We start from the raw sequence: 26,326 nt of genomic DNA, 5'->3' as shown, positions 1-26,326 counted from the left end.
CGAAGGAATAAAAATGGTCAAAAGAAACTCAAACTAAATGTCTGAAACTACTTTGAATAAACCAACCTCTCTCTCTCTCTCTCTCTCTCTCTCTCTCTCTCTCTCTCTCTCTCTCAACAACTTCTAAAATTTTAGGTACGGTTCTGGTTTGGCGGTTTAATCCTTCATGTTTTCAATCTGGCCAAACCAGGCCCAGTTTTCTGAATTTGTAGAAAATATTTTTCTGGATGTTTAGAAAATATTTTTCTAAATTTTTAGAAAATCTTCCTACCTCTGCCCATTTCCAAATGGACACAAAACAAGCTGCAATAAAAAAATTTGTAAATGGAACTCGATGCCAAACAGCAATAGAATCGTCTCTGAACTAGTTCCTTACTTACCGACTATTTTCATTATTTAGTTCTAAGTATTTTTTCTTCAACTATGATGTTTTCCGTTTGACCCAATCATAACAGAAATGTTTTATAATTTCTAAATGTATGAGATTTTTTAAAATGATCTTTTCGTTACTGATTTCTAACTTAATTGCATTGTGGTTGGAATGCTTGGTCTGTCTATCTGACATTGATTCCTTGATTTTTGATGAAACTTGCTAATTGAGTCAAGTTTTGTAAAAAGTTTCATGTGTTCTTGAGAAGACGGTATAAGCACTAATTGCTGGGTACAGGTTTTTAGGAATGGCCATGTGTCAATCACATTGTTTTATGGGGATTTCTAGTTCAAATTCCTTTTCTACCTCTCCTTGGTATTTTGGTTAGAGAACATTTAGTGTGCTCTCAAAAATAAAAATAATGAAAATATGATTTTCAACAGAATGAAAAAAAATCTATCCCCTGTCCCAAAAAATAGCTGGGGGAAAGGAACAAAAAGGTGGTTTACTGCTGCGTATATATTGCTCTCACCATGCTCTCAGGAGCCTAGACACCTGCTAGGAAGTGACTGGGGTGGGGACGAGGATGGTCAGTGGTGGTGTTACAACTTCCTTTCTATAAATCACATTGCCAACCTGGAAGCCAAGGTCTTGACTTTGGATACAGTCTTTATGGATGAATGTTTTGAGGTCTCCTCCTTTAATGATTTGATGCTGATCATATCCCTATCCCCCAAAACTGTTTTTACCGAGTAAAACCACCTCTCAGAGTCTAAGGTTCCACAACAGATTACAATTTGCTTTGCGGCTGTGGAAAAGTACAAGGTTGATTTGGGGGTTCCTTTGGAGTCTCCAAGTAGGAATGCCCAGCCTGATGTCCCTTCCCTTCCCCTCCACAGTTCTCACTGGAATACTGTAATGCTTTGTGTTATTCAATTTTGATCAATTGAATTGACTAGGACATGACATTGAGTGAGCCTGAAGGTGAACCTTGACAGCATGGTGGGAGGGCGGAGGAGGGAGGGAGGTGGTGACCTTTGCTTCTCCAATTGCTGGCTCTCAGAGCAGCTCCTCCTGGGCTAATGGCACCTTATAATAATCTCATTAGTTTACAACATAAAAGAAATGAACTAGACCTCCAGACTAGGGTGAGGGTGCCACAGGACATGCATGACTGAAGGGGTACTGACTGACTGTTGGCCTGAGAAACCAATTCAGACGTTTTCAGCTCATGCGATTGCACTTCCTTTCTTGGCTTCTATGGCTGGACTCCTGAGTCACTGGGCAAGGGTGGGGTGAGGCCAAGTAATTACCCCAACTGTCAAGGGATTTAAAAAGTTGCCGAGGTAGAAATTCTCGTGCAACAAGGGAGGGCCTGAACCTGATCCTTCTTAAGAAACTATGTGAGCCTCAGTGACAGACTTCTTTCTTCTAAGTCACATGCCAAGTGTGGCCTCTCGAAGCCCCACAGTCAAGACTTGCTCTTTTTATTGGTTGCATGACCATGACTTCTCTGAACCTGTTTCCTTTAGGAGGGTAAGAAAACTTCGTCTTCACCAGGTGGTTGGAAGAAACAGAAAGCATAACAGACGTGAATGAATATGCAGTGGAAGATCTCCAGGAGAAATGCCAGCTCCAGCAAACGAAGTGCCCTTTTCTCGGTGGCAGAATATAAATCAATGTGCATGTAGAGGCAGAACAAAGCTAGGCAAGGAGAGTGAATCTCTAGGCCAAACCCATCAGATATATTACAAAGAAAATATTTTTAAAAAATAAAATGAGAGGAATTTGATGCTTCCCTTTCTTTTCTCCAAAGAGTTCTTTTCACTAAAAAATGAAAATGCAGAAACAGGCATCAGTGGAAACACACTGGCGATGCCAGGAGGTCAGTCACCTGACTAGGGGTGTAAAAGTTTCCTTCAGTCTGTCTGGCCAGGTTATTTTGAAGCTCTGAATCTGGGACAAGGAATCAAAACAGCTGAGGTGGGAGCAGCAGGCTACCTCTTTAAAGAGGTGGAAGCTGGAGCTGGGGAATGTGGGGTCAGGGAAGGAAAGAAGGGTCAGTTCCGGCCACTCCAATCCTTCTGAGCAGGGAGTGGACACTCTAGTCTGGTCTCAGGAGGCCATTCCCACTATACCCCCTGCAAAGCAATTTTCAGGGACAAGGCACAGAATCTTCTTCCTCTTCTGTTGTGGTCTCACTGTTTTCAGAGTCAGAAGTTCAAAAGAGCAAAGGGTCTCAAAGTCCTTCAATATCACACGTTAGCTCTGCTCGGTGCTCAAAGGGTCTGCATCACTTACAGAAATGCCTGGACCCTTGGAGTTGTGTGACCTCCCACGGAGAAACCCGGGGCTCAGAAAGGCTAACTGGCTTTAGGCCTCACAGCTGACAGTACCCTGACTGGAGTCCAGGTTTTCTGACACCCGTTCCAGTATTCCTTGCATGTGACACTGCCTTTGTGTGATTTTTATTTAAATCATACTTCAGCCTTGGGAAGCTGAGATGGGCAGAAATAATATTCCTCTTTGTGGGGCTGGGATATTGAAGAACAAATTCATACAGAAACATTGGCACAGAAGTCAGGTCTTCTCATCTGTCAGGATTCATGTTTTAGATTAAAACCAACCCGGAGATGGGGTGTTCCAAGAAGGAAGCAGAATGATGGAAGTGGGGGAACAACCAGCGATAACCAGACAATGCCTTTAGGGCACGTTTTCATTTTCAAATATAAAGTTATAACTTCCTCTCTCTTAGTTGCCTCTTCTAAAAGTCTTCCAAGGGGCTGGAGGGAGGAGGGGAATGGGGAGTCGTTTTTGGGTAGTTTCAGTTTGGGATGATGAAAAAGTCTGGAAATGAATAGTGGTGATGGTTACACAACCTGTGAAGGTATGTAATGCCACTTAAAAATGGTTAAGATGGGAAATTTTATGTTATGTATTATTTTACCACACACACACACACACACACACACACACACACACAAATACATGAAGGGGATTTCCAAGTTTCCATCAACTCTGAAAGTCTATGATTCTTAACCTAACTGGAGATTTTCTCCAAAATTCGCTTCACCTGTCTCAATGTTTTCTCTCCCTCATCTCTCAGAACCTCTCCCACAAGATCCCAATCCTGTTCGTATTGTAGAAAGTGACCCCCGGAGTTAAGTATCTTGCGGCTGGCATTTGGACCAAGGGTAACATCAGCATTTAGTCATGTCCCATGTTAACTGGCTGGGGCGGAGATGCAGTCTTTCTGGAATCCTGACAACCTCTTACTCTGATGGATTGACCTTCTCTGCTCAAAGTGGTATTGGGCATTTAAAAAAATTCAGATGCAATTTAATTCACTGGGCTTGACCTAAACTCTGGGCAGAGAATCTCTGTCCCTGAAGACAAAAGCCCAAGTCTGAAAGGTTGGTTCAGGCCTCCCTACTCTAGTATATGATGCAGGCAAGTAGCAGTGCTGGGGTTGGAGGGTGGGTGCAAACACCCAAGGATTCATTGACACAGTCCTCAGACAACTTTTCAGAGGTGGCCTGGGTGTGGGGCCCTGCTTAGCGTGGGGTCCTAAGAGATATCCATTCCATCTCAGAAAGGATCCAGACGTCACAGAGATGGGCATTGGCTCAGAGGGCAGATGCTCAACTTCGAGCCTTGAGCCCTGGCTCTAGCCTGGGTGTCAGTGCAGGGGCAGGGACAGGACTGAGAAGCAGGCAGGTGGGTGTGTGGTACCCAGTATATCACCACGTCTACACTCCTTGTCAATAAAAGGTAATCAGCAGGCTAAACTGTAATGGAAAAATGAGGCAATATTAACTTGTTCCCAAGACAGCCTGGTGTTTGAATTTAGGCCCGATTTGACTCTTCTTTCATGTAGTAACATTTCTCTCATCTATATCTCCCTCCATCCCTACTCCCAAAGTGTAATCAGTGCAAGGTAAAGAAGTAAGCTGAACTATGGACCGATCCTTATCATATTTAGAACAGTTCTCTGAGGGATGGTCACGGATCAGCAGGAGAGAAGTGGGTGCTTGGCCACAAGGGGATTGCATAGACCTGGAGCCAATCTTGCATCTTGCAGCAGCTGATGGTGTGGCCGGTGGTGCTAGGAGTAGGGAGTAGGGGTTGTACTTAAGAATATTCATAAGTGTGTCTCCACAGGGGAAGAAACAGGATGTAAACATTAAAGCAGAACTGCCTCCTTTAGGTAATTGGGTGGTCTTCGAAAGCTTTGTAAATCAGATTCCTAGGATTCAAGGTGATTTATTTTCATCTAATTAGCTCTCAAGGATGTGCCTATCTATCTCCCTAAAGCAGTATGGTGGGACATATGCCAGCCCTGAGGGTAGCAAGCAGCTGGTGTGTAAGCCACGACCCCAGGAAACTGCTCCTTATATGGACCCTTCAACCCACCAGCCGAAGAAAGGTAAAGAATGTGTGGGTAGTGGTATTCACATGGAGGTGGAGGTTAAGAGCCTCTACAAAGCTAAGACTGGAATCAACAGGCTGGCATTAGGCCAACGGTAGGCAGTCGGCAGGGTAGGCCGTAGCATTCGGAGACCTAGCAAGGAGCAGCACACAGGGAACACAGGGCCAGGATGTCGGCTGGGGTTCCAGGCACAGGGGCTTGTAGCACAGGCCACAGGAGTTGCAGTTCAGCTCGGTAGGGCACAGGGACATGTTCCCAAAGAAACAACACATATTACAGTAATCAAGTTCAGAAGCCAAGTGTGAGGCTGGGGGCCAGTCTGGGGCTGGTAACGATGCCCAAAGCTACCATTTTAGCAGCGAGAAGCCTCAAGAAGTGGTGGCCCTCCTACCTGTTTCTCAAGCCAGGTTTTTAAGGTATAGCTCTCTTCACATGTATCCTTGGCCATTTTCTTCTACAATGGACACTGCAATAAAGTTCTACTTACCAACTCCTTGAGAACACTCTCAACTCACATTTAACAGGTAGATTTTCTATATCTGATTTATTGTGTCGGAAAATACTAAACTAGCAGTGCCAAGATGCCTCCTTTCGCTCAGCACCTGCTTATGCGCTCAGAGTTAAGTTCAAGATGGCAACACAGTTCAGAAGAGCGCGCTGATGCTTAAAAAGACCCATGTAGAATATACTTTAGACCATTAGACCCATTAGAATATACCCATGTAGAAGGGCTGCATGCACACGTGCTACAGGGAACCTTGGGTTAACCAGAATAGTTGCCGTTTCCAACCACACACCCCTCGAGAGTTCCAGTTAATTGAAATTTCTGCCTCAACTATCACTATATCGGAAAACTTTCCAGACACACATCAACATAATTTTTGGCTTTCCTCTGTTCAGCACTGACCTTCTAACACCTTTGCTTATGTGCCTCTAGCAGTTCCCTGGGAACCGTCTCACTCAGGCCATGCAGGCCGTGGATGAATAAGAACCTTAGAAATGTGTGCAATTCACAAAGCAGGGCTAAGGTGTGTGTGTGTGCACGCACACGCGCGTGCGCGCACTTCTGCTTATCTAAATGTAGAATGGCGCATCTGATGACACTGGTTAACCTTCTCAGTGTGTGTTCCTCACCTGGTCCCACAACTCCCTGTTCCCACTTCTTCCTTTAAAGAGCAGAGTGGGAAAGTCACTCCTCTCTTAGTTCTCCAGAGCTGAAAAAGGTCCCAAATTGCATCCTGGAACACAGATACCAGGCTTTTCCCTTCCCTCTGCCTGGCCTTTCCCTACTTGCAGATGACATCTCTGATACATGCTAGCAACACTTAGGCGGGAGACACAGGGGCCACCAGGCATCTATAAGCTTACAAGTGTGGGCTCCACAGGAGCTGGTGCCTATCTTATGGAATACAAGGAGCACAGAGCCACAAATCTCCCCCAGCTTCTTCTTTGTCTAAGATACATTTAGGCTATGAATGCAGTATCTACTTTCTCCCACAGTGGAGAATTGCGTTGACCCACACCTGCCAGATTTAGCTCTGTGGCAATACCCGCATCCACAGGGGACTATTTTATCCTGGCTAAACTCCTACTTTCAACCACTTGTCTCTGGCCCAGTGCAGCCCAATTGGTGTCTTCCACAGCTGACTTAGCCTAACTTAGGCTGCATGGTCTTTCTTGGGTTTTGTGGTGGTCGCCATAATATGGTGGTGGATTTCTTTGGGATTAGGTCAAATTAGAATAAGAACAATAAAAATCCACTTAGTCAAGTGAAAAGCTTAAGGCTATAAAAATGTTTTTTTTTTTTAAATTCTCTATTTTGTGCTTAGAGGAAATCTCTAAACTTTTATCCATTACTGGAGATGGAGGCACAGATTTGGAGAAAAGCATTTCAATCAATTCTGAAAGACAAAATAGCAGGGAACGCCAGCTCCGAGTTTACTCAAGTTCTCCAGGATTTATAAATTTAGAATGGTTGTCACTCAGTGGTAAGCCATGTGAGAGTCCTGTTTCTATAACCCCAAATAGTTTCTAGCCTACAAGGGGTTGGAAGTTGATTCGAAGCTCTTGGTAGAGGTGTTGGTTCCACTCCCATAACCCTGTACCCCTAGAGTGTGAGAAAGGTCCCAGGGCAGGTTTCAACCTCCCTGTCTCTAGAAAGGCCTCTGCTAAGGCTCCAGGAGGGGGGCCATCTCCAGAGCTTCTTTTCCTGCATGCTGGGCACAGCCACTGCCCAGGATTCCTGGGGGCTGGACAAAGGCGGGTTCTGGGGTTGCCTTCGTCGTTCCTCATTTGCTATCAGCCAGCTGTACAGTGACTAGGTGCCAGGTCTTTATGAAACCACACTTAAAACATGATTTTGCCAGAGTCTTGCAGGAGACATCAGTCCCAGTAGGACAACCACATAAAGAGGATACAGAGGAGAGAAAAAGAGGGAAAAGGGAGGAGGGATAAACAAAAGCGGGAAAAGCTAAAATTAATGGGTTCTTGACTTTTAGCTGAGCACCTACCATTCTTTTTATAATGCTGTTTTCTATGAAAAAAAAAAAAAGCGTTCTAAGTTTCCAGTAATGAAGTTGGATATTTTCCATATAAAGCCAAACCCGCCAAAGAAGAGAAAAGCAAGCATTTAAGAGAAACAGAAGTTTGTTTTTTAAAAAAGATATCTAGGTTGAGTTTTCTATCAAAACGGAACGGAATTAAATCGTTTTGTTTTGTCTGAAGTTGGAATGGGACATCCAGAGATGTCCTGACATAACACTTTATCCTTGACCGTTAGTAAGATCACTGTCACAGAACACATTAAAATAGACAATCACTGTATGAAATAGGACAACAATAGCTGCTCTACCTCCATGCTAGTATTAGGGTCAAGATCATCACACTCTGACTCCTCGGAACTGTTCGTCTCCTTGATGGGCAGCATGAAGAAGGGGGAAGAAAGAGAACACAGTTAGAACACAGGCAGTTTTGGCGAGAGAGTGAGGAGAACTTCAGAGAAGCATGGGCGATGGGAAATTGGGCCGAGAAAAAACCAGGTGCTTTTAAGGTGAGGGTGCGAATCACCGAGGGCGGCAGCATGCTCTTTTCAGGAGCGGAGGCTGGGGTCGTGTACAGCCGCTCAGCTCACAGGAAATAGCAATGGAAGCAACCGAATGAAGCATGAGTGCTGTCGAATTTAAACTGTGGTCTTCTGCGAGGCTGGCCTTCCCAGATGAGGGTGAAGGAGAGAATACAATTTCTTTTCCCCAAGAAGGACGTTAGAATGAGTTTCAGTTGTTCTCATTTTGCTCAGGAAGGGGAAAAAAGTGCCAGGTAGATAGATAATCACACATTAGAACACAATTAAACATCAGCAGTCTAATTTCCATTGTCCAGAGGCAGATTTTTTTCAGAGGCCCATCATCAAGAAAACAGATCCCATTGTTTCAAGATGGGGGTGGGGCGCAACAAGGGTCTGCCAAACCACAGACTCTGTGAGTTCAGAGTGATAGGTGGGTTATCACACAACAGTAACTTGGATTTCCCCAATGTGCCTCCCTTCCTGCCATGCACAGGCCTGAGGGTGATGTCTGAATTCTGGGGAAAAGAAATGAAACTTTACCAAGGACACCGTGGCCCTTAAATTCCAAACCTCAGACTTCACAGGGTTGAGGGTTTGGAAAGCATCCCTGATCTCTCCTAATCTCTTTACCCGGTGTGTATTTTCTAACCTAGGATACACAATGAGCAGCTTTGAGAAACTTAGTATGAATCAAGCACCTTGCATTTCTAAGATAAAAATGCTGCAGATAATTTTGCTATAAAACATCTGCACAGTATAAAGGCATAAAATAAACAAAGAAGACATACTTACTTATTTGACTCGAAGTTGCCAGGAGAAATAAAAAATAAAAAATAAATTGATCTTGCATGCAAAATCCTGTTAAAACTATTTCCCCTCTGGTCCCCACATTGGGAAAAAAAGTCCCCATCCACCCATATTGCCTCGTGAGAATGCTGCAGGGTGGGGGTAGATGAGGTGGGACACAGCTCCAGAATACCTTACTCACTTTAACAGAGACTTTGTTGCCCAGAATATCCTTGGGTTTACGAGGCCCTGTGGCTTCATTTTTACCCGTGTTCTCCACTTCTGCCCGCTTTCTCATGCGTAGAGTGTGCCATGAACATGACTTCCTGTTGTACCAAAAAATGCACCAATCAAAATGGCAGGTCAGGGCAGAGTGAGGCGGTGGGTGGGCTCGCCACCTGTGGGTGAGTCGGTAGGTGAGGTGCTCCATTCATGCCCCAGCTTCAGAGGCCCCAAACCTGTATGCCAGCTTTTGTGGTGGAGGGCGGCTGACCTCACCTCCAACCGGAAGTGAATGAAAATGAACTTTGACCCTTCCTGATAGATGTGCAAGGTTGACTGTAGCATAGAAAAATATGAGTACTGGGTTATTATACGATAACAAGGGACTTTTTATATAACACTGATAAGGCCCTTACAGGACTGAGGAATTCCCTTCCTGAAGGGTGCGGTGGATAGGTGAAGAACGGTGCGTGGGCTGGGTGCGGGGAGCGGGGGTGGGGGAAAACAGGAAAGACTAAAGAAATATATTCTATAGTGCATAAGCTAATGGCACTTTCCCAGGATCAGACAGAAAGACCCAAAAGGATGATTTTGAGGTTTACATCTCGTTATTTGTATTTGGGCTGTGACCACTCCCACTGTAGTACAGATCAGATTTTTCTGGGGCCTTTGACTTAATGAACAGTTGACCATCACTGATTTATCTGGATGTTTTAGGATAAAGGGGTTTTTGGTCTATGTTCTCAGTGTTTGTGAATCTAGGGCTCTGTTAACTACCGAGAGGTCCTAGAGTTTTCCTGTTGGGAGAAGACCCAATATGTGTTCGCAGGGAGGGGAGGCAGCAATGTCCCTTCACACTATTCTAACTTCTATCTTCCCATGAGGGGGTTGGGAGCTACTTCTTCACAGATCTGTAAAGAAGCTCAGAGCAGAGCTCTTGATATGTTAGGACTCAAAGACAATGACACCAAAAGCCAAGTCACATGCAGCATCAGTGACCCTGGACAGGCATCACCAATTTCAGGTGTGGTCAAAGTTTGGATGAAGCTCTATTATTGTCTGGAATAAGTGAGGTTGGCTTCCCTTCAGTGTCTCCTTGTTAAATGTGGGCCTTTGCAGGCAGGGCTCAATGAAAAGAGCCTTCTTTAAGGGAGAGAGGAAAGAGAGGGGCATATGAGATTTAGGAGGAAAGAGGATACTTCAAAATGTATAGCATCCCCTCTACAAAATTCTACATATGTCAGGAATTTTAAAATGTTCTGAAGAAGGTGTTCCAAAAAATATTTATCACTAACACACATGGTCAACAACCAACCTTCTAAGTAGGCAAGAGCAATCATAGCCATGGTGTTGAATTTTGGGGGAAAGTGGGCTCCTTTAAAAGGCAAGAATCTCTTGGCCAGACCTTTTGTAGCTCCTAAATTGGCAGGCTCTCTGGGATCCGCTGCATACCACTTCCTTGCTCCACTTGCTGTAGCCGAGTGAGTTACAGTCATGGAAGTTAACCTTAGATGATCTCACTCTGTTAATTTCAGACTTTCAGCTCATATCTTTCCCCCCAAATCCATGGCCCTAGCTCCTTCTGAGAACATCGTGAGTCAGGGAGGTCCCTGCCGCAGGCTTCCAGGGCAGACAGCACAGTGTGTGTGTGTATGAATGTGGGGGTGTGTTCCTATGTTTATTACAATCCTCTGGGTCATTCAATATGCTTGATGAGAAAATAGAAACATCACAAATAATGTTCAGAAGAAAGGCTCAGGGTAGTACCAGTGGCAGGACAGGCTCAAAGTCATATTCTACTTCGCAGAAGAAATCATCATCATGGTTTGGGGAGCTTCCACCTCTTGGCCACAAGCCCGGGGATTGATGTGGAAACAGGGTTTCAGTGACATTTATCCTGTAGGCATCACACCAACTCTGTCTGACCTCTGTGGCCATAGCAGGCCCTGGGGAGGGCATGGTGTCCTTCATTGAGAAATGGCAACCATTTTTAGTCAGTTACTCTGATCCATCCCCACCAGCCCTTGTGCAAGAACAGCTGACAAGGAACCAAAATGACCAATTTGTATTTGAATCTGTTCTCTCTCACCCAGCCTGACACTCCTTCTACCTTCCCTCCCATGGAAGGTGTGAAAAATGACCAAAAGACCCCCAGGTGAGGAGGAAGGCATGCTCAATGCCTGGATAAGTAGATCACAAATTATTATGACTTAGTTCTATAAGGCCACTGATTAATAAGAACTTCAATGTTTTGAAGGCCTTTATTCCCAAGGGTTCTTAAAGGGTACCAAAGCCAGGTGTCTTCAGAATAAAATGAATTGGGCCTGTTTACATGTTAGGGGCCACGACTGATTTCCAGTTGGGCCTGCGGTTACCTAGAAAGGCTGGGATGCGGTCAGTAGCCTCTATCCCCCGAGAAAGGCCCAAAGACGCAGTTGTTGGTGACCCTGCTCTGATACCTTATGGGAGATCCTTCCACCCCTGTCACAGATGACCACACGGCATGGAAAGCAGTGGGGAACGCAAGCCAAACACTGCCGTCTATGCCAGTCATTAATTGACGTCAGCACCTCAGGGTCAGATGGACAGCACCCAATCTGCCTCACTCCTCCTCGCAGAGGGTAGAGGAAACGAATAGGGGCTGCTTAGAAGCGAAGCCTGGTGTTGAAGCTTTAGTGACTGTTTGTGTAGGAAACACTGCCAATGCATTCAACCAACATCTAAAATACAGAAAAGAAAAGGGGAAAAAAAAAAAAGGAGAAGAAGAAGAAAGAAGAAACATTTGCATATTTCAGAGTCCCAGAAGAGTGAAATGGGGAAAAAGGGTCAACTAGTCTTTAACCTCATTAAAACATGCTCATGGTGAAAATTTATTTTACATATTTAAAATAGTACATTTAAAATTATTAGTTACATTACAGGTACAATGATGAACATTGTGACTCTCCATTATATTGCACAACCTGACTTCATCCGTATGGGTTTCTTTAAATAGTGCAAAATACTTTTATACAGGAATGTGTTCGGAAGGGTCTTCGCAACCAAAATAAGGAAAAGAAATATCTTACAAGCTACCATGAACATATATTAAAGTGACAGGGAGGGGGAAATTAAAAAAAAAAAAAGAAGGTACAATCTGTACAGAGGAATTGCCATAGACAACCAAAAAGTTCCCTCTCTCCTGGGAGAAGCAGCAGGCCTCTGACCTGTACAGGTCTGGCATTTGTGCTTAGGTAATTTTTTGGTGTCAATCAAAAAAAAAAAAATATATATATATATATATATCAGTAACTTAATACAATATAAATAGAAGTCCAGTCCAGTGAATCCTGTGGTGGGTCAAATGGAGCAACGAAAGGCATGCTTTTGTCACCTAGGGTTTCAGTAGGGTTCTTTTCTTAAGGAGGGGAAGAAAAAAGGGAAAAAATGAACACAAAATTATAAATGAAAAGGAAAGAAAAACCACCGCCACTACCATTAACAACAACGAAAATTCAGAACAATCCAGCCTGGATGCCCCATGCTGTGTGTGGTTCCAGCACTCAAATATTGGTTCCGGTGGCACTGTCGAGATTAAGCAGCAGTAATTCCCTACCGTGTGTTTGCATTTTTGTGTTCTTTGTTTTTGTTTTGAATTTTTTTAATCCACATACTCCTCTCCCGGGGAAGCCAACGAGGCACTTACTTGATGCTCCCGTCACTATTTTCTGCTGCTGCTGCCATGGCTTTGGTGAGAGGCGCCAGGATGCTGCCTGGGACCCAGCCCTCGGCCGCGGGGGAATGGTCACTGGCAGGCTGGTACACCAGGCACATGTTCTGCTGGTTGGCGGCGAGGACCTGGACCACCTCACCTTGGCTCACACAGATTTCATTCTCCTTCAGCGCATAGTAATCTTTGATCACGGCCATGGACGAGGTCCCGTTGCAGCCTCCCAGGTCACTCTGTTGGGGCATGGGGTGAGAGGGACACATACACAAGACGGTTGGTTCACACAGGCTTGCTCTGCATCGTGTTGTGTGGTTAAAAGCCAGATGTCTCACTAGCAGGGTAAATAGCAGGCAGAAGATTATCTTGAGTAGCGACATTATATTTTATAAATGTACTCTGTTTCATACACTATTATAATCAAGGATGAATAGGTAGAGATGGTACCCAGCCTAGGTAAAGGTATAAACACACCTTCCACCTGGAAGCCCCTTCTCAGCATGCCAGCTTCCTGCCAGCATCTTCTGACTAAGGGAAGGAAGAGCGTGGTACCAGCACAGGGATACCTGAGCACCTGGGTAAAGTGAGGTCTGGGCAAAAGTCAAGTTAGGGATAACCCCAGGGGTGGAAAGAACACAAACCCTTTGATACATTTTTTTTTCTTTTGAAAAGCATTGGTCTTACTCTACATTCTGACCCTCTTTGAGACAGGATAACAATGAGACATTTGCCCGGTTCAAAGACAAGTCATCATCTCCCCTGACCCAAGTCCTACGGGAACAGAACGCCTCCAGTTTCCCCTGTACTCATTGATACAAAAGGTCTTGCCCCCGTGGCCTTTTCACGTGACTGACTCTATACCAGGGAAGCTGCTTCTGGACAGACCTGTAACTCCCAGGGAGGTTTGGCTGCCTCCTAGGGCATGTGAGAGCCATAAATTCTTCAACGAGTTGGACAAAATGCCAATGTGACTTCAACTTATTCACAAGGACAGGGTGTTTTGCAGGTGGAAAATCATTTCCAGGCGATGTGATGAAGTAGGTCAGTACAGTTACACTAACATAGAATTGAATTTAGATGTTCACAGTTAATTTTTAAAAAATCAGTATCGCAGTAACTTGAGTAAAAAGAATAAAAGTATAAAATCCGAACATGTAGGTCAAAAAGTAGATGTTCCTATTCACAGACCCACTGAGTTCTAGAGGAAACTGAGGCCTAATCAGATTCACTAACTTGCTGAGATTCTAGAGTGAGTGAATTGCAGAATTTGGAACGGAAACCAGATTACCTGACCCTCAATCTAGCACTTTTCCCCTTTGTTCTCCTGTTCCTACTACCTTGTAGGATCAAAATAACTGTGAAGACTGGGTCTACAGTTAAGTCTATGACTATCCTCATGGTGATGTTTGAATAATAGATTATCTTTGATAAATGTTTAATCCAAGGCTGGTGTCCCCATTCACACACATCAGTCTCCTTGACGCATCAGCCAAAGGTTGGGGAAGAGCTGTAAGCTCACTTCAGCAGCTCAGCATCAGAAAGGGCAATCTCTTCAAAGTGTCAAACACTAGAGTTTTGACTTTTAGATGATCTGCACCACAACTACTCTATTTGTGATAAATCACCTGTTTTCATACTTGCTACTACAATAGTACCTAATATTTGTATAGAGTTTCTGCCGATGGCAGTAGCCCTTGAACACAGAGTGCCTGAGCCACGGGGAATTGGTCTAAAACACTCAATTTGCAGGGAAGAAAGAACTAATTGAGACAAGGTTGTACCCAGTGGGCTATTCCTGCCAAAATGATCAGCACAAAAAAGTGCTACTTCTTAAGGTGAGCCCTGAGGCCCCGCCCCCAGAGTGGTAAGGCTTGGAGTAATGGGCTGGCACTTACCTTGCTAGCCTCAAACTTGTCCCCAGGCTGGTGGTAATCAAACCCTGGACTGCCATTGGAGGTAGATATCTTCAGGGGTGGCAGAGGCGGGTTATAGCTGGAGCCCTTTGGGGGCTTCTCAGAGCCCATGGGGACAGAGGAGTAGGGCCTGGGGCTGGCTTGGGGAGCCCTAGCAGGCTGGGACCTCATCACGGCTGTGCTCCTTTCCTTCCGCTGATACTCAATAGGCGACTGCAGTGCTGCAGGAGAAGAGCGGATAGTTACTCTAAGCTTTGGGAATTCCACTCGATTCGGAGGCTTCTTTGGTCCAGGCTCTATGCCAGGTATAATGGGGATACATGAGGAAGACACTACCCTTGTTTTTAAGGAACTTAGAAACCTACCTGAATAATGAAAATGCAAAACCCAAATGGTGCCAGATGTGAGATACAAAGCGTTGTACAAAAGGAGGGAGAGCAGGCTCTGTAGTATGTGTGCGTGTGGGTACATAGGTACAGATGGTTGTAATAAGGAACTTCAGAAGAGGGCTGGCTGTCAGACTGCAGGAAGGAAGCAAGTGTGAAGTGCATCTGGGGAACAGGATGGAGTCAGATTACCTGGAGCACAGAGCCATGGGTCTCCATGGAGGAAGGGGAGATGAGACAGGTAAGGGAGGGTGGAGGTACCATGGTGTGAAACATCTTTCTGCCAAGGCTAACGAGCCTGGATTTAATTCTGAAGATCAGGACAAGTGATTGGGTTCAATGAACTTGAATGTTTTAAATTCAGATTCTATCACCAGATCCACACTTGAATAACATTAACCTTGTAGCAGTTGGGAGAAGAGATCGGAGAGGCCGATTCAGAAGCTACGAGATAATAACAAGTGAGAGGCCTAACCAGAGCAGAGCCAGTGAGAATGTGGAAGGGATTTGCTGTGGCACGTCTTCCGGAGGGAGACTAGACTCTGACCCAGCTTACATGGGAAAAGAAGGCAAGAATCAAGGGTCACTCAGGTTTGGAGATGGGGAGAATGGTGGTCAAGGAGACAGGAAAAGCTCATTGGACAGGAAAGACATGAACTTTGTTTTACTGAGTTTAAGATAACAAAGTTCCAAGGTCTGAGTCCTAAAGTGGTCAGCCAGGCAAAAGCCAAAGAGGTCAAATTCTGTAGTAATGCCTTCAAGGGCTGCCCGACTATGTTGGTTTTTATCAGTATTCACTGCAACAAATATTTAAGTGGGTTAACAGCTGGAGCCCAGAGAACTTTCAGTTACAAAGATATTTCTATAGTGTTCGGACTGTACTTTAATAGGATTCAACATAGGGTCACACTTTCCTTCTATTTAAGATCTCAGGAGGGAAAGATGGACTCTGAGATCCCTGCACCTGTTTCTATAACTAAAAGCCTGGCCCTGGTCCATTAGTCACATCCTGTCTCTTGAGCGTGTCAAAGTATAGAACAGGCTCCTGCTAGATCTCAGCCTTTCTCCCTGGAGAGTGTTCTGTAGGCATTAAATATTTAGGTATTGATAACTTGTTCAGTAATAGCTCCATAATTCACTAAAATTAGGAGAAAGATCTCTTGGAACCATGTAAAAGTCTGAAACATTGGCTATGCTCGAAAATGTAATTCCAAGTTTTAAGTCAATAGCAAAGAGTTGTGAACCAGCACTTGTCAAACTGACCTCCTGAATCAATGACCTGCTTATATACAACAACTGTGCTAAAGTGTTTGAAAATAGTATGCCTTCTTAAAGAAGCTACACAGAGGCTGGTTCTCTTCCATCAGCCTCAATATGCATAACTTGGGTCTTAGGATCAGGAAAGCCATGTATCATCTGACAGGGTTTGCTTCCAGCTGATGGAAACAGTCTTATGCCTGATCCTGTTTCTTTCTTTGCTTTGTTTGCTAGGGAGCTCACAGATAAATGTGTACTCTAGCAACTATACTGCAGTTTTGTGGTTAAGAGACTAATTTTAAGTTATACAGTTCTGGGGTCAAGTCCTGTTCCATCACCTCCTATTTCTGTGACCTAGGACAAGTTTATTAACCTCTCTGAGTCCCTTTTTTCTCACCTGAAAAATACAGGATAGTAGTACTTACTTTTCCATGTAATATGAAGATTAATTATGATAATACATGTGAAATGCTTTGTGTCATGCCTGGCACAGAGAAAGGATTCACTATATGGCAGCCATTATTGTTACTTCAATTATTTCTGGTTTCAATTTATTGTCCTACCTTATTTTTCTTTCATCCTGTATCAATGAACTTATAAACCTCATTATTCCAGCTTAGAATTAGAAATTCCTAATATAATGCAATTTAATGAATATATTATATGCACATATTTTTGCATAAGATTAGCTTATTAACACAACTGTTATTTCAAAGTTGTATATTCAGACAAAGTATACACAACTTTCATTACTATCCCTCAGGGCTGGCCTGGTATTTAATTTTAGAATTTTTAGAGTGAGAAAGAACCCTAGAGATCACTTAGTGTAAGTTTTTTTGTTTGTTTGTTTGTTTTTAAATCAAATTATTCTACAGTTGGGGGACCAAAGGGCATGATCCAAAAATACTCTCAGTGAGTGTGAAATTGCTTTGAAGTCTTATGTTCTATCTTAAAAAGTCTTCTCATCCTGCTATATAATTTATTTTTATTTGTTTTAAAATAAACACAATGTGTTAAATCCCTTGTCATGGAGTAAAACTGACACTGTAGGGAGGCGTGCCATGGTTTTCTGCTTCTAGGACTGCTGCTGGCACGCCATGGTACGTGCCAGCATGGGCCAAGTACATCATTTCCCCTTTTCACAAAATGAGCCAACTGACGTCCAGAGAAACGTCATGACTTGCCAAGGTCCTCAACTAATATGTCACCTTTAATCTTTCCCCATAGTATTCAGGTCCATACTAGACATCCATCAAGTGCTCTATTTGCATCTTTTGAACGAGTCCGGATTGCAGTACTGGCAAGAAGAGGTGACGCAGTGGAGGGTGGGCCCATGTGTGCGTGCGTTCGCATGCATGCGCATACAGAACTATGTGCTTGTTGAGTCTTCAGGTTTACTTTGTTACTAGTCACACTCTGCCTTCAGCTTCAGGCTCCGTTTCTGCTCAGAGAAACTTTTGAGCTCATCAACTCAGCAGATCAGTACTAGTTTAGAAACTGTATGTCTCCTGGCCAAACTCAAAGTGAAGAAAATCCCAGTAGGGAGTAAAAATAAAGAAATGTAAACGAGGTAGCAAGTCTACTTCATTTCCACCGCCCATTAGGGGACTCCTGCAGGGTCTGTAGAGATCTACATTCTCTGCGTAATCGCCAATTTGTTCTGGGAAGTTTCAAGGTATTGCTGAAATTTAGAGTGCAATCAGCCCTCATTTGTAAGTGCTAATGTCAGCAAGCAGGATGACTTATCCAGGCTCTCACACTGTTGGGAGCAGAGGGGGGAACTTGAACAGATCAGCCTAACTCCCAGTTATCTCTAGATAACACTAGAGAACTTGTGAGAGGACCAGCCATTAGCCACCAAATGGGGAGACATGTCATTGATAGTCGGCCCCTACAAGAAAGAGAATGTGCCCATCTCAGACTTTTGCCCCAATTCTTACCAGCTGGTAATGGTGGCCACAAGGTATCTATCCTATGCGTAGGCTCTAAAAGAATATCCCTTCTTTTGGAAAGATGGGGCTTCTTTATCACGCTCCATCTGTTCCACCTGCACATTCAGGTTCATAAAAAATTCTAAACAAAGTATTTCTGAAAACTACAAAGCTCGAGTCCATGTACAATGTGATCTGGGCTCATAACTCACCATGAGCCAGACAAGGAAGCTCAGAGGTATGGGGCCGGCTACAACGGTCCTACCAGAGGCCAGGCCCAGTACCCACCATTTAAGAAGTCTCGCTGTGTTTCTAAGACTTGGTTGATGTCCTGCACCCATGCCTGCTGGATGTCAGCGTTGGCGGCTTGCAGAATGACCCTCTCCGAAGTCTCCCTGTTCATGAGCGCAAACTTGCAGGGGTCGTTGTCTACGTTCTCCTCCAGGACCAAGTAATTCATCTGAAAGACACCAAGTTGATCCTTTTCATATTTAAGTGGTTTAATAAAGTTCCTCAAAGTTTATATGTCAGGAGACCTATGACAGTTCCTCAAAGTTTACAGTTCAGGAGACTTTTCCAAACTTTTGCCCTGGATCTGATAGCTAACTCCTTTGGTTTCTGTCTTTGAACGACATGATCTTGGAGAACCTGTAAGATGCTGCTGCAGACCGGCACTCGGCCTGTCACTTTCTCTCAAGACACTCAACCTTCATGCCTGAACGTTATTAGGCTGAAAGACCTTCAATGCTCTGGACTCCCACTCATTCCAGCGCCTGTGTCTTAGAGAAGCAGTTCCCCCCAATTTGGCTCTTCCTCATCTCTTCTCATCCCCACTGGGTCCTCACCTTGATGCTCCTTTTGAACATATAGCCCGGGGTAAGGGATCCCTTCCTGAGCAGTTCACTGAAGATGACAATTTGCTCAAAGAGGAACACGCGCCTCTCCTTGGTCCGGGACTGCATGCCTGCATCCAGCTCAATCACGTAGAACGTGTCCTGCTGCAGCAGCTTCCCCTGAGCTGTCAGGGTGCCCTGGTGGAAAGAAGGGCTGGGGTGAAGTAGGTGAAAAATGAGGAGACAGCCACCGTCCCCTGGGCCCACAGGTTCCCTCCTCTGGGGACAAGGACAGCAGACCTGATACCAACAGCCTCGGGGCTCTAGTAAGAGACTGAATTAGGAGCCACCCATTCATCTAGGGCAGGCACAAAGGCCTGAAGGGAGACGGAAGGAAGACTATAGAATCACTAGCAAGCAGCTCCAGGAAAATGCCAGGAGGAAGGTAAAATTATTAGCCAGAAAGATGTTCAGAAATTATCCCGCCCTTCTTGTTTTTTATTAGGAGAACAGCAAGTAGGTGTCACTTGGAGCTAGCAGTGGCTTTTCTGTCTTTGGAACTCTGAGAAGCATGTCTGCCTGGCTCCCTTAGTGCAAAGGCCAAGAACCTGGAGTCTTCTTGTGGCCATGAGCCTAGAACCAACCATGGCTAAGAGCAGTGACGTAGGCAGGACCACAAGTAATCTGATGACTTGGGCCTCTCCTTTCTCCTGCTATATCTCAGGATGAAGAAATTCTGAAGTCTTAGTCTCCTGTTATAGATCAACAGGTAAAATTGGGCTCCCATAGAGAGGTGCCCTTATTTTTCTGGGTCCTGTAATCCTTCTTAAAATGCCTCCAGCTGCCAGGCCACTTGACACCCACTGTAGGAGGCAGAGCCTATTTGGCTTGCCAGCTTCTAACCAGATTTTCAGAGACATCTTCACATCCTCAAAGGGAAATGGCCCAACCCTGCAAGTCTTTACAAATGCTATCAGAGAGCCTTGCTTTTTCTATTGTTCTGTGACAAGACGCTGACATCTGAGACAGAAGCCAGAGGGCCTCCTCTGAACTGCACTCTCTCAGGTGATGATTTTTGCCCTTTAGTGCAAATGTGGGCCATTCTCTGCATGTGATGCCATATTCCAAACATTATCCAGCACATGCGTCATTTTGCTTTCATGTTTCCAAGAAACACCTGCCTCTGCTTGGATCATGGCTCCTCACTGTCAAGGTGAGCAGCCAAACAGGCTTATCTTTACCCTGGTCCAAAGTTAATATTAAGCCAGTGACCCGCTAGCCAGGAAAGCTCTAAAAGCTCTATTAATATTACATAAGAGCCTGACCCATGGGTTAGGACCTTGCCAATGCTAAAGGGAACGCTGGAGGATTTAAAAGGGAGGGAATCTAAGTGAAGGGGCTACCTCCTCCCTGGCCCCTGGCTCTGGACTTCAGAAGGCATGGGGGTCTCTGCATGATCCTTCCCAATTCGCTGAAGGAATACACAGCAGATTCTCTGGAGTTTGATGAAAAAAGGAAATGGTGGTGCCTGATTTAAAAGAAAAATAATTCCACACTCGTGTGTGTGGCCATTCACACACACACACACACACACACACACACTTCACAGTTCCTGTGAAGTCTAACCGGAGTCGGACAGCACAATCAGATGCCATTCCTCCTGCCAGTGGTCCTTTCTCCAGGGACCAAGAAAAAGCCGACCCAGAGTCTGCTCAGAAAACATAGGGATATCAAGGTTTAAGAGCAAAAGGAATTACTTGGCTTATTCAGAGTAGCTTCAGACCTGACATCACCCCAAGGGGAAAAGTGTACAACTTCACGTACTATGACTAAAGAAACACTGTGCAAGAACTCAGGGTATGTTTCTGCTGCATAACCCTGCTTAGTCTCATGCCTCAGGTCTACGGTGGAGAACCAGGCACCTATGGAAAATGAAATGAACAGCAAAGACCCTCCGTGTACTTCCTGGTCACAACAAAGCAATGGAAATCAGACAGGGACACCAGGCTGGGCTGGAAGGGCACGGAAGACAAAAGAATTTGGCTCAAGGATACCATGAATCTAACTCAATAACCCAAACCTGAATATAACGTCTCCTAAATTTACTTACGTACCAGTCTGACCTTCTATCTATTCTAGTCTAGCTCTTCTAGTTTAGCCAGAAAAAAAAAAAAAAGGCTATTACTTTCTTTATCATCTCAACTTCCAGGAATCCCTTTTCTCCAAAAAGGAATCATGAAACCTTAGGCTGCAGGCTTAGTGGGAAACAGGACTAGAAGAGTCACATCTTTCTGCAGGGGCTCAACAACAGCTGCGAACCAGTCAATAATTGCGTCAGTTCCAATTTAATCATATGAATATTCAAAACGGACTATGTTTAGTGAATACACGAGGCGTGGATATACGCTGACAGCAGCTACTTGTTAAGTTTAAGTTACAAAAGCCAATTAGCTTTTCAAAGGTTCACTGTTGTGGGTCGAACTGTATCCGCCTGCAATTCATAAGCGGAAATCTTAACCCCAGGACTTCAGAGTGTGATCTCTTATTGGGAGACAGGGTCCTCACAAAGGGAGTCAATTTAAAGTGAGATCATAACGGGGGGCCCTAACTGAGTCTGACTGGTGCCCTTTACTTACAAACGTGGGGATTTTGGACACAGAGATACGCACAGAGGGAAGATGATGTGAAGATACAGGAAGAATGCCATGGGAACATGCAAACAGCCATTTACAAGCCCAGGAGAGAGGCCTGAAAAGATCCTTCCCTCACAGCCCTCACAAGGAGCCACCCTTGCCTATCCCTTGATTTTGGACTTCTAGCTTATAGCAATGTGAGATGCTAGATGTCGATTGTTTCAGCCATCCAGTCGGTGGTACTTTGTTACGGCAGCCACCGCAAACTAGTACATCCACTGACACCAACATCCTGGAGACATCTACCTATTTCTCCTAAGACATGATTGTCCTCTTCAGAGAACAGAAACGTGTCCTGTGACGATTTAGCTAACTAAAATGTTACCTAAAAAGCCAGCCACTATATAGACCTGTTTATTAGAACCATCCTCTCAAAAAATAGTGTTCCACTTTCTCTCTACTTCCATCACATAGTCTGTTCTCTCTCCCTCACCTCCCTAGCATTTCTCAAGCAAGAAAGAAGAGGGAAGAGGTCATTGCCAGGTCAACAGGTATAAAGAATTTTGGGTCCCCCTTGGGATTCTGCCTCCAGCTTGGGTGACGGTGCTGTGACTTCCTGTGACTTTCCTACCACTGGATATTGTAAACCGGTGTGTCTTGTAGGCCCCGGCATAAAGGAGCAGATGGCGAGTGAAGGAGGCACAGGAGGCAGGCACAGGGCTTCAAAGGGCAGGCGTCTCACAGCCTGGGTTCCTGCTGCCCAGAAGGGAGAGAGCTTCAGAGAGCTCTTAAGGGCTCACCTCAAAGCCCTGCAGGCGTCCCAGATTCATCATGTCATTGCAGCGTTTTGGGACAAGGCACATTAACTCCACTGCTTTCTGTGGGAAAGAACAACAACAGCTCAGGAGGAGGAACGGCACCAGGGTAGGAAGCTCCGTGCTGGAAGACAGGGACCCTCCTTGATTCTAGGAAAGGACACTGGTCCCAGCAGGGACCACTCTCAGCGGAGTGTGGGATTGTTGTTCTAGGTAGGAGGGTGTTGGCCATCAGGACAGGGACTCCACATGAATCAGTGACCACATGTAGGCAGAGTGGTCATCCCATCCTTTTCCTACATTCCCATTATTGTTCATCGACTCTCTTTCCTACTGGTATGTTCTGCCTTTTCTCTGTTGCTTTCCAGCTTCCCAAGCAACAGCTTAGCCTGGCTTATGAAACACTAGAGGTTTTAACCTAAAATAACTGGCCGGAATGGTCTGTAGCCTTTCTGGCTTAAAATAATTCCCATGGTGACATTGTGTCAAAGGACTTCACTTAGGGAGTAATCCTTGGGGGCGGGGAAGGGAGTAAACATGGAAAACTTTATAGGTTAGACTCAAATCGTACCTGGATCCATGGATAAAATTGTACTTTGAAATGCCCAGTGTCTGAAGGACGTTGGAGGGCTCAACTATCCTCCTTTCCCACCACGTGTCACTGGGAGACACAAGGAGAATACCAGCGGGCCTAAGTTCTGGTCTAGCCCAGGACAGAATTCTCAAGTTCTAGAAAACTACTCAGTACGTTCATTAATATTCACCGTTCCTGATCCTCCTGAGCAGCTCTTCGCAAGGGGCTCTTCCTGTTTTACAGGAGGCAGCCTGGGCCCTCTGTCCTCCAGACACAATCTGTCCCCTTTACAAACAGACATCCAACAGTACCCCTAAGAACAGTCAGCATTACAAGCAGAAAACTCACCTCGATATCTGAACACTCCAAACCAGCTTTCTCGCTGTATCTCAGGAAGTCCTAGCAAGTCAGGGAGGCAGGGAAGGGTGTGGAGAGGGTGACATCAGTTAGGAAAACAGCCAGAGCACTATAAAAAACCTAGCGTCACAAAAACCATGATAACACCCAGAAGACTTTCCTTCCCAACAGAGATGGCAACGCTTTGTACTGGTTGAGATATGAAGTCATGAGTCACATTGAGCATAATAGCTAGAGAAAACCCCCAGGATATTCGAAAATTCAAAACTATGAGAAAACGGAGGGAGAGAGGGAAGAAAGAGTGAAAGTAGAGAGGAACAAGGATCATGAGAAGCGGTGGGAGGAAGAGAAGTTAAACCTCACTTCTGTTTACCTCCTATTTCTGTAAGATAAATTAAACCGGTTAAAAAAGTAAAATGTGAGCAAGTTTTAGTTTCTAAAGCCTTTCCTTATCTCTCTCCTTGTTATCCACTCAGATTGTATCTCTTTTTATTTTTTTATTTTTTTTAAAGTGCCAAGTCAGCGCTGGTGACAAAGTAAGAAAGTGGATTGAAAAAAAGAAAATGAAATAACAACCAACCTTAAAGGCAGGAGCAACAGACATGCAATTTATTTGGGGGCAAAGCTGACACGAGTAACCCACAGATAAGATAAAAGCCCGTACATGCCCCCCGTTAGCCCACAGGAAGTGTTGTGGAAACAGAACCTCAGGGTAACGTGGAGCCCGTAAAGACCCTTCTCTGGCCCTGACCCAGACTCTCAGCTCTCTTACCTTGAGGAGCAACTGATATTTTGTTATTCTCTGAATGGGCTTGATAAGGAAGTCACTAAGCGTCAGCCTTTGATTTATCTCCTGTTTTACCTCCTGGAACACAAAGAAGCTACGTTAGAAAAAAGGAACCTAAGACTTGGGATCCTTTGGATCCGGGCTCAGGGCAGGGAAGGCAAGTCTTCGCATTTGCCAGTCAAGTTTTAGACTCTTCAAATCACGCGAGAGGTACCACACAACTGCTAATTTCTCATGAACCACGTGTGACATATATTATCACCTTCTGCATGGCGAGCAGTTTCACACCATATGACCTCACCCCAGTCCTGGGGAACAAGTTGGAACGGATATTCTGTTCTCTCTAACACTCCAGGGCCAAAGTCAGGACTGAAGGGCTTCCCTAGGACACGACAAACCTGGGGGGGCCTTCACCTCAGATCAGCAAACACTACGTTGAGGGCTCTTTCCAAGCCATGGTGTTGCCTCTCCTCAAATAAACACTTGCAGGCTGGGGCAGAACAAACAGTTCGAGGTGCTTGACAGAACCTCTGGGAACGGAAGCAGAGACGATGAGATGACGGCAAGCACCTCAAGAAGGAGGAGGGTCCTTCGCAAGCAGTCTCCAGAGACGGGCAAGGAAGAGTGTGGGCGTGGTCTGCGCTGGGGCCACGTCAGGCGGCCGGAGCTTCTGAAGCATCTCCGTGTCAGTCATTCTGCACAAGGCTTCGAAAGCAGTCTGCACGCTGGGCCACTTCAGCTCCTCTCCAGCGGAGGCGTATGAGAATTTAACTAAGAAGCTAATGGCTCTGTTGAGGCAGCTATCCCTGTCCAGAAGGGGTCACCACGTGCTGTGTGGGGGCCACCTGAATGTGTTTGTCTGGGCCTGAGATTCTTCCCCCAACCCCAGTTCAGCAAAGCCCAAGCAGCTTACTTCAAAGTAGGCGTCGTACTCAGCAACGATGTACTCTGAGCGCGGCTTATTCTGGCAGTACCACACGTAGATGTGCAGCTTCCGCTCCTGCAAAGGCAGAGGGAAAGGCATTCAGGCACCTGTGCACCCTGCTTGGTCTCAGACTCTAGGGGTACGATGCTTGTCTACACACAGGGAGAAGGGCAAAGATATGGTCCACATTTTGGGGCTCCACCGAGGCAGTAAAACATCAAGGACAGAAGAATAAATGTAGCAGCAAGAGCCCATCGTCCAAACTGCCAAGAAAGTTAAAAAGCAACAACTCAGGGAAGGATGAGAAGGAAGAGCAGAGGAGAGAAGGAATTTTAAAATGCACATAAATGAGGCTGGTGGGAGGGGAGAGGGTTAGGCGCAGGAAACACTCACATGTTTAATGAAGAGCTGTGCCAATCTTTCTTGCTCCTGGATACATTTTTCCAGTTCAGCCAGGAAAAAACTAAAAGGAGGGAGGGGATAAGAGAAGGAAGCCACATTCCTCAGCAATGTATTATTTCTCAAGGCTGAGATAAATGACAGAACACTCTCCCCAAACCCTGCCCCTAAGGTCAGATGCAGGGGGAGGAAGCGAGAGTCCCGGGTTCCCAGGACACCCCAATCCTCGGGACAACGTAGCACTTACTCCTTATGCCAGTCGTAAATCTGGTGAATATTTCCAAACACGATTTTATCCTTTCCTCGCATGTCCTCAGGGACACCCTTTTCTTCTATTCTCTTCATGAAGCCCTGGAGGGCAGAGGCAATGGTGAGTAGAGCATTTTCATGAGAAAGCTTTGTGGGCCAGGCGCCACACAGCAGCCCATGCAAGCGCCCACTCTCTGTATGAGTTCAAGGGCAAGTGCTTCTGTGGTTTCTCATTATTCAACCAGGACTTGTGCAGAGAGACATACAAAACTTTTATGAAGTTCTGGGTCTCTTTGCCTCTAGCACCCTTAAGAAAGCAGAAGAAAGAAGAAAACAATCACCTGCTCCCTTGCCTTCTCCCAATACAAGCCCTATCCCTTAAGAGCTCAGAACTAGACACATCTGGCTTAGAAAGAAGTCTTAATATGTTAATACATTAGACTCTGTAAAATGCTATCATATATAACCTCAGTTCAGCTTTAAAGTCAAGTTTTGAGGTTGCACAGGCAGCATTTATCGCCATCTGACAAATGAGAAAGCCAAGGCACTGGGGTGTTATGTGATTTGTGTTATAGTCACACCACTGAGGTCTGACTTCCCTGGATCTCAGCCTCCAGATTCCCAAGCCCTCCACATCTAGGCTGACTGCAGATGGAGGTGGCTGTACCTCTGCCTGCCCCATCCTTCCTT

General features: G+C 45.2%; 1 protein-coding gene across 20 annotated transcripts in view; it reads right to left on the bottom strand.

Annotated features, from left to right (window-relative positions):
* Window positions 1-26,326, bottom strand: part of KALRN (kalirin RhoGEF kinase) — a 615,365-nt gene that overhangs the window by 29,494 nt on the left and 559,545 nt on the right. For 12 of the 20 annotated variants that reach the window (XM_033132405.1, XM_033132483.1, XM_033132412.1 and 9 more), the window contains 12 exons: window positions 25,635-25,738; window positions 25,382-25,451; window positions 24,977-25,063; window positions 24,049-24,141; window positions 23,268-23,318; window positions 22,331-22,408; window positions 18,910-19,095; window positions 18,353-18,524; window positions 14,473-14,711; window positions 12,557-12,813; window positions 8,852-8,975; window positions 7,651-7,710 (listed from right to left, as the gene is read on the bottom strand). In XM_033132405.1, the coding sequence (XP_032988296.1) occupies window positions 7,651-7,710; window positions 8,852-8,975; window positions 12,557-12,813; window positions 14,473-14,711; window positions 18,353-18,524; window positions 18,910-19,095; window positions 22,331-22,408; window positions 23,268-23,318; window positions 24,049-24,141; window positions 24,977-25,063; window positions 25,382-25,451; window positions 25,635-25,738 (1,521 nt within the window). Of the gene's footprint in view, window positions 1-6,716; window positions 7,333-7,650; window positions 7,711-8,851; window positions 8,976-11,700; window positions 12,814-14,472; window positions 14,712-18,352; window positions 18,525-18,909; window positions 19,096-22,330; window positions 22,409-23,267; window positions 23,319-24,048; window positions 24,142-24,976; window positions 25,064-25,381; window positions 25,452-25,634; window positions 25,739-26,326 lie in introns of those variants that run through there. The other 8 variants (XM_033132520.1, XM_033132623.1, XM_033132615.1 and 5 more) reach the window with 4 other exon arrangements.

Source organism: Rhinolophus ferrumequinum, chromosome 2 (assembly GCF_004115265.2).
Source record: "Rhinolophus ferrumequinum isolate MPI-CBG mRhiFer1 chromosome 2, mRhiFer1_v1.p, whole genome shotgun sequence".
NCBI lineage: Eukaryota > Metazoa > Chordata > Mammalia > Chiroptera > Rhinolophidae > Rhinolophus > Rhinolophus ferrumequinum.
The sequence above is the reverse complement of the archived record's forward strand: the minus strand, read 5'-3'. Positions and strand labels throughout refer to the sequence as shown.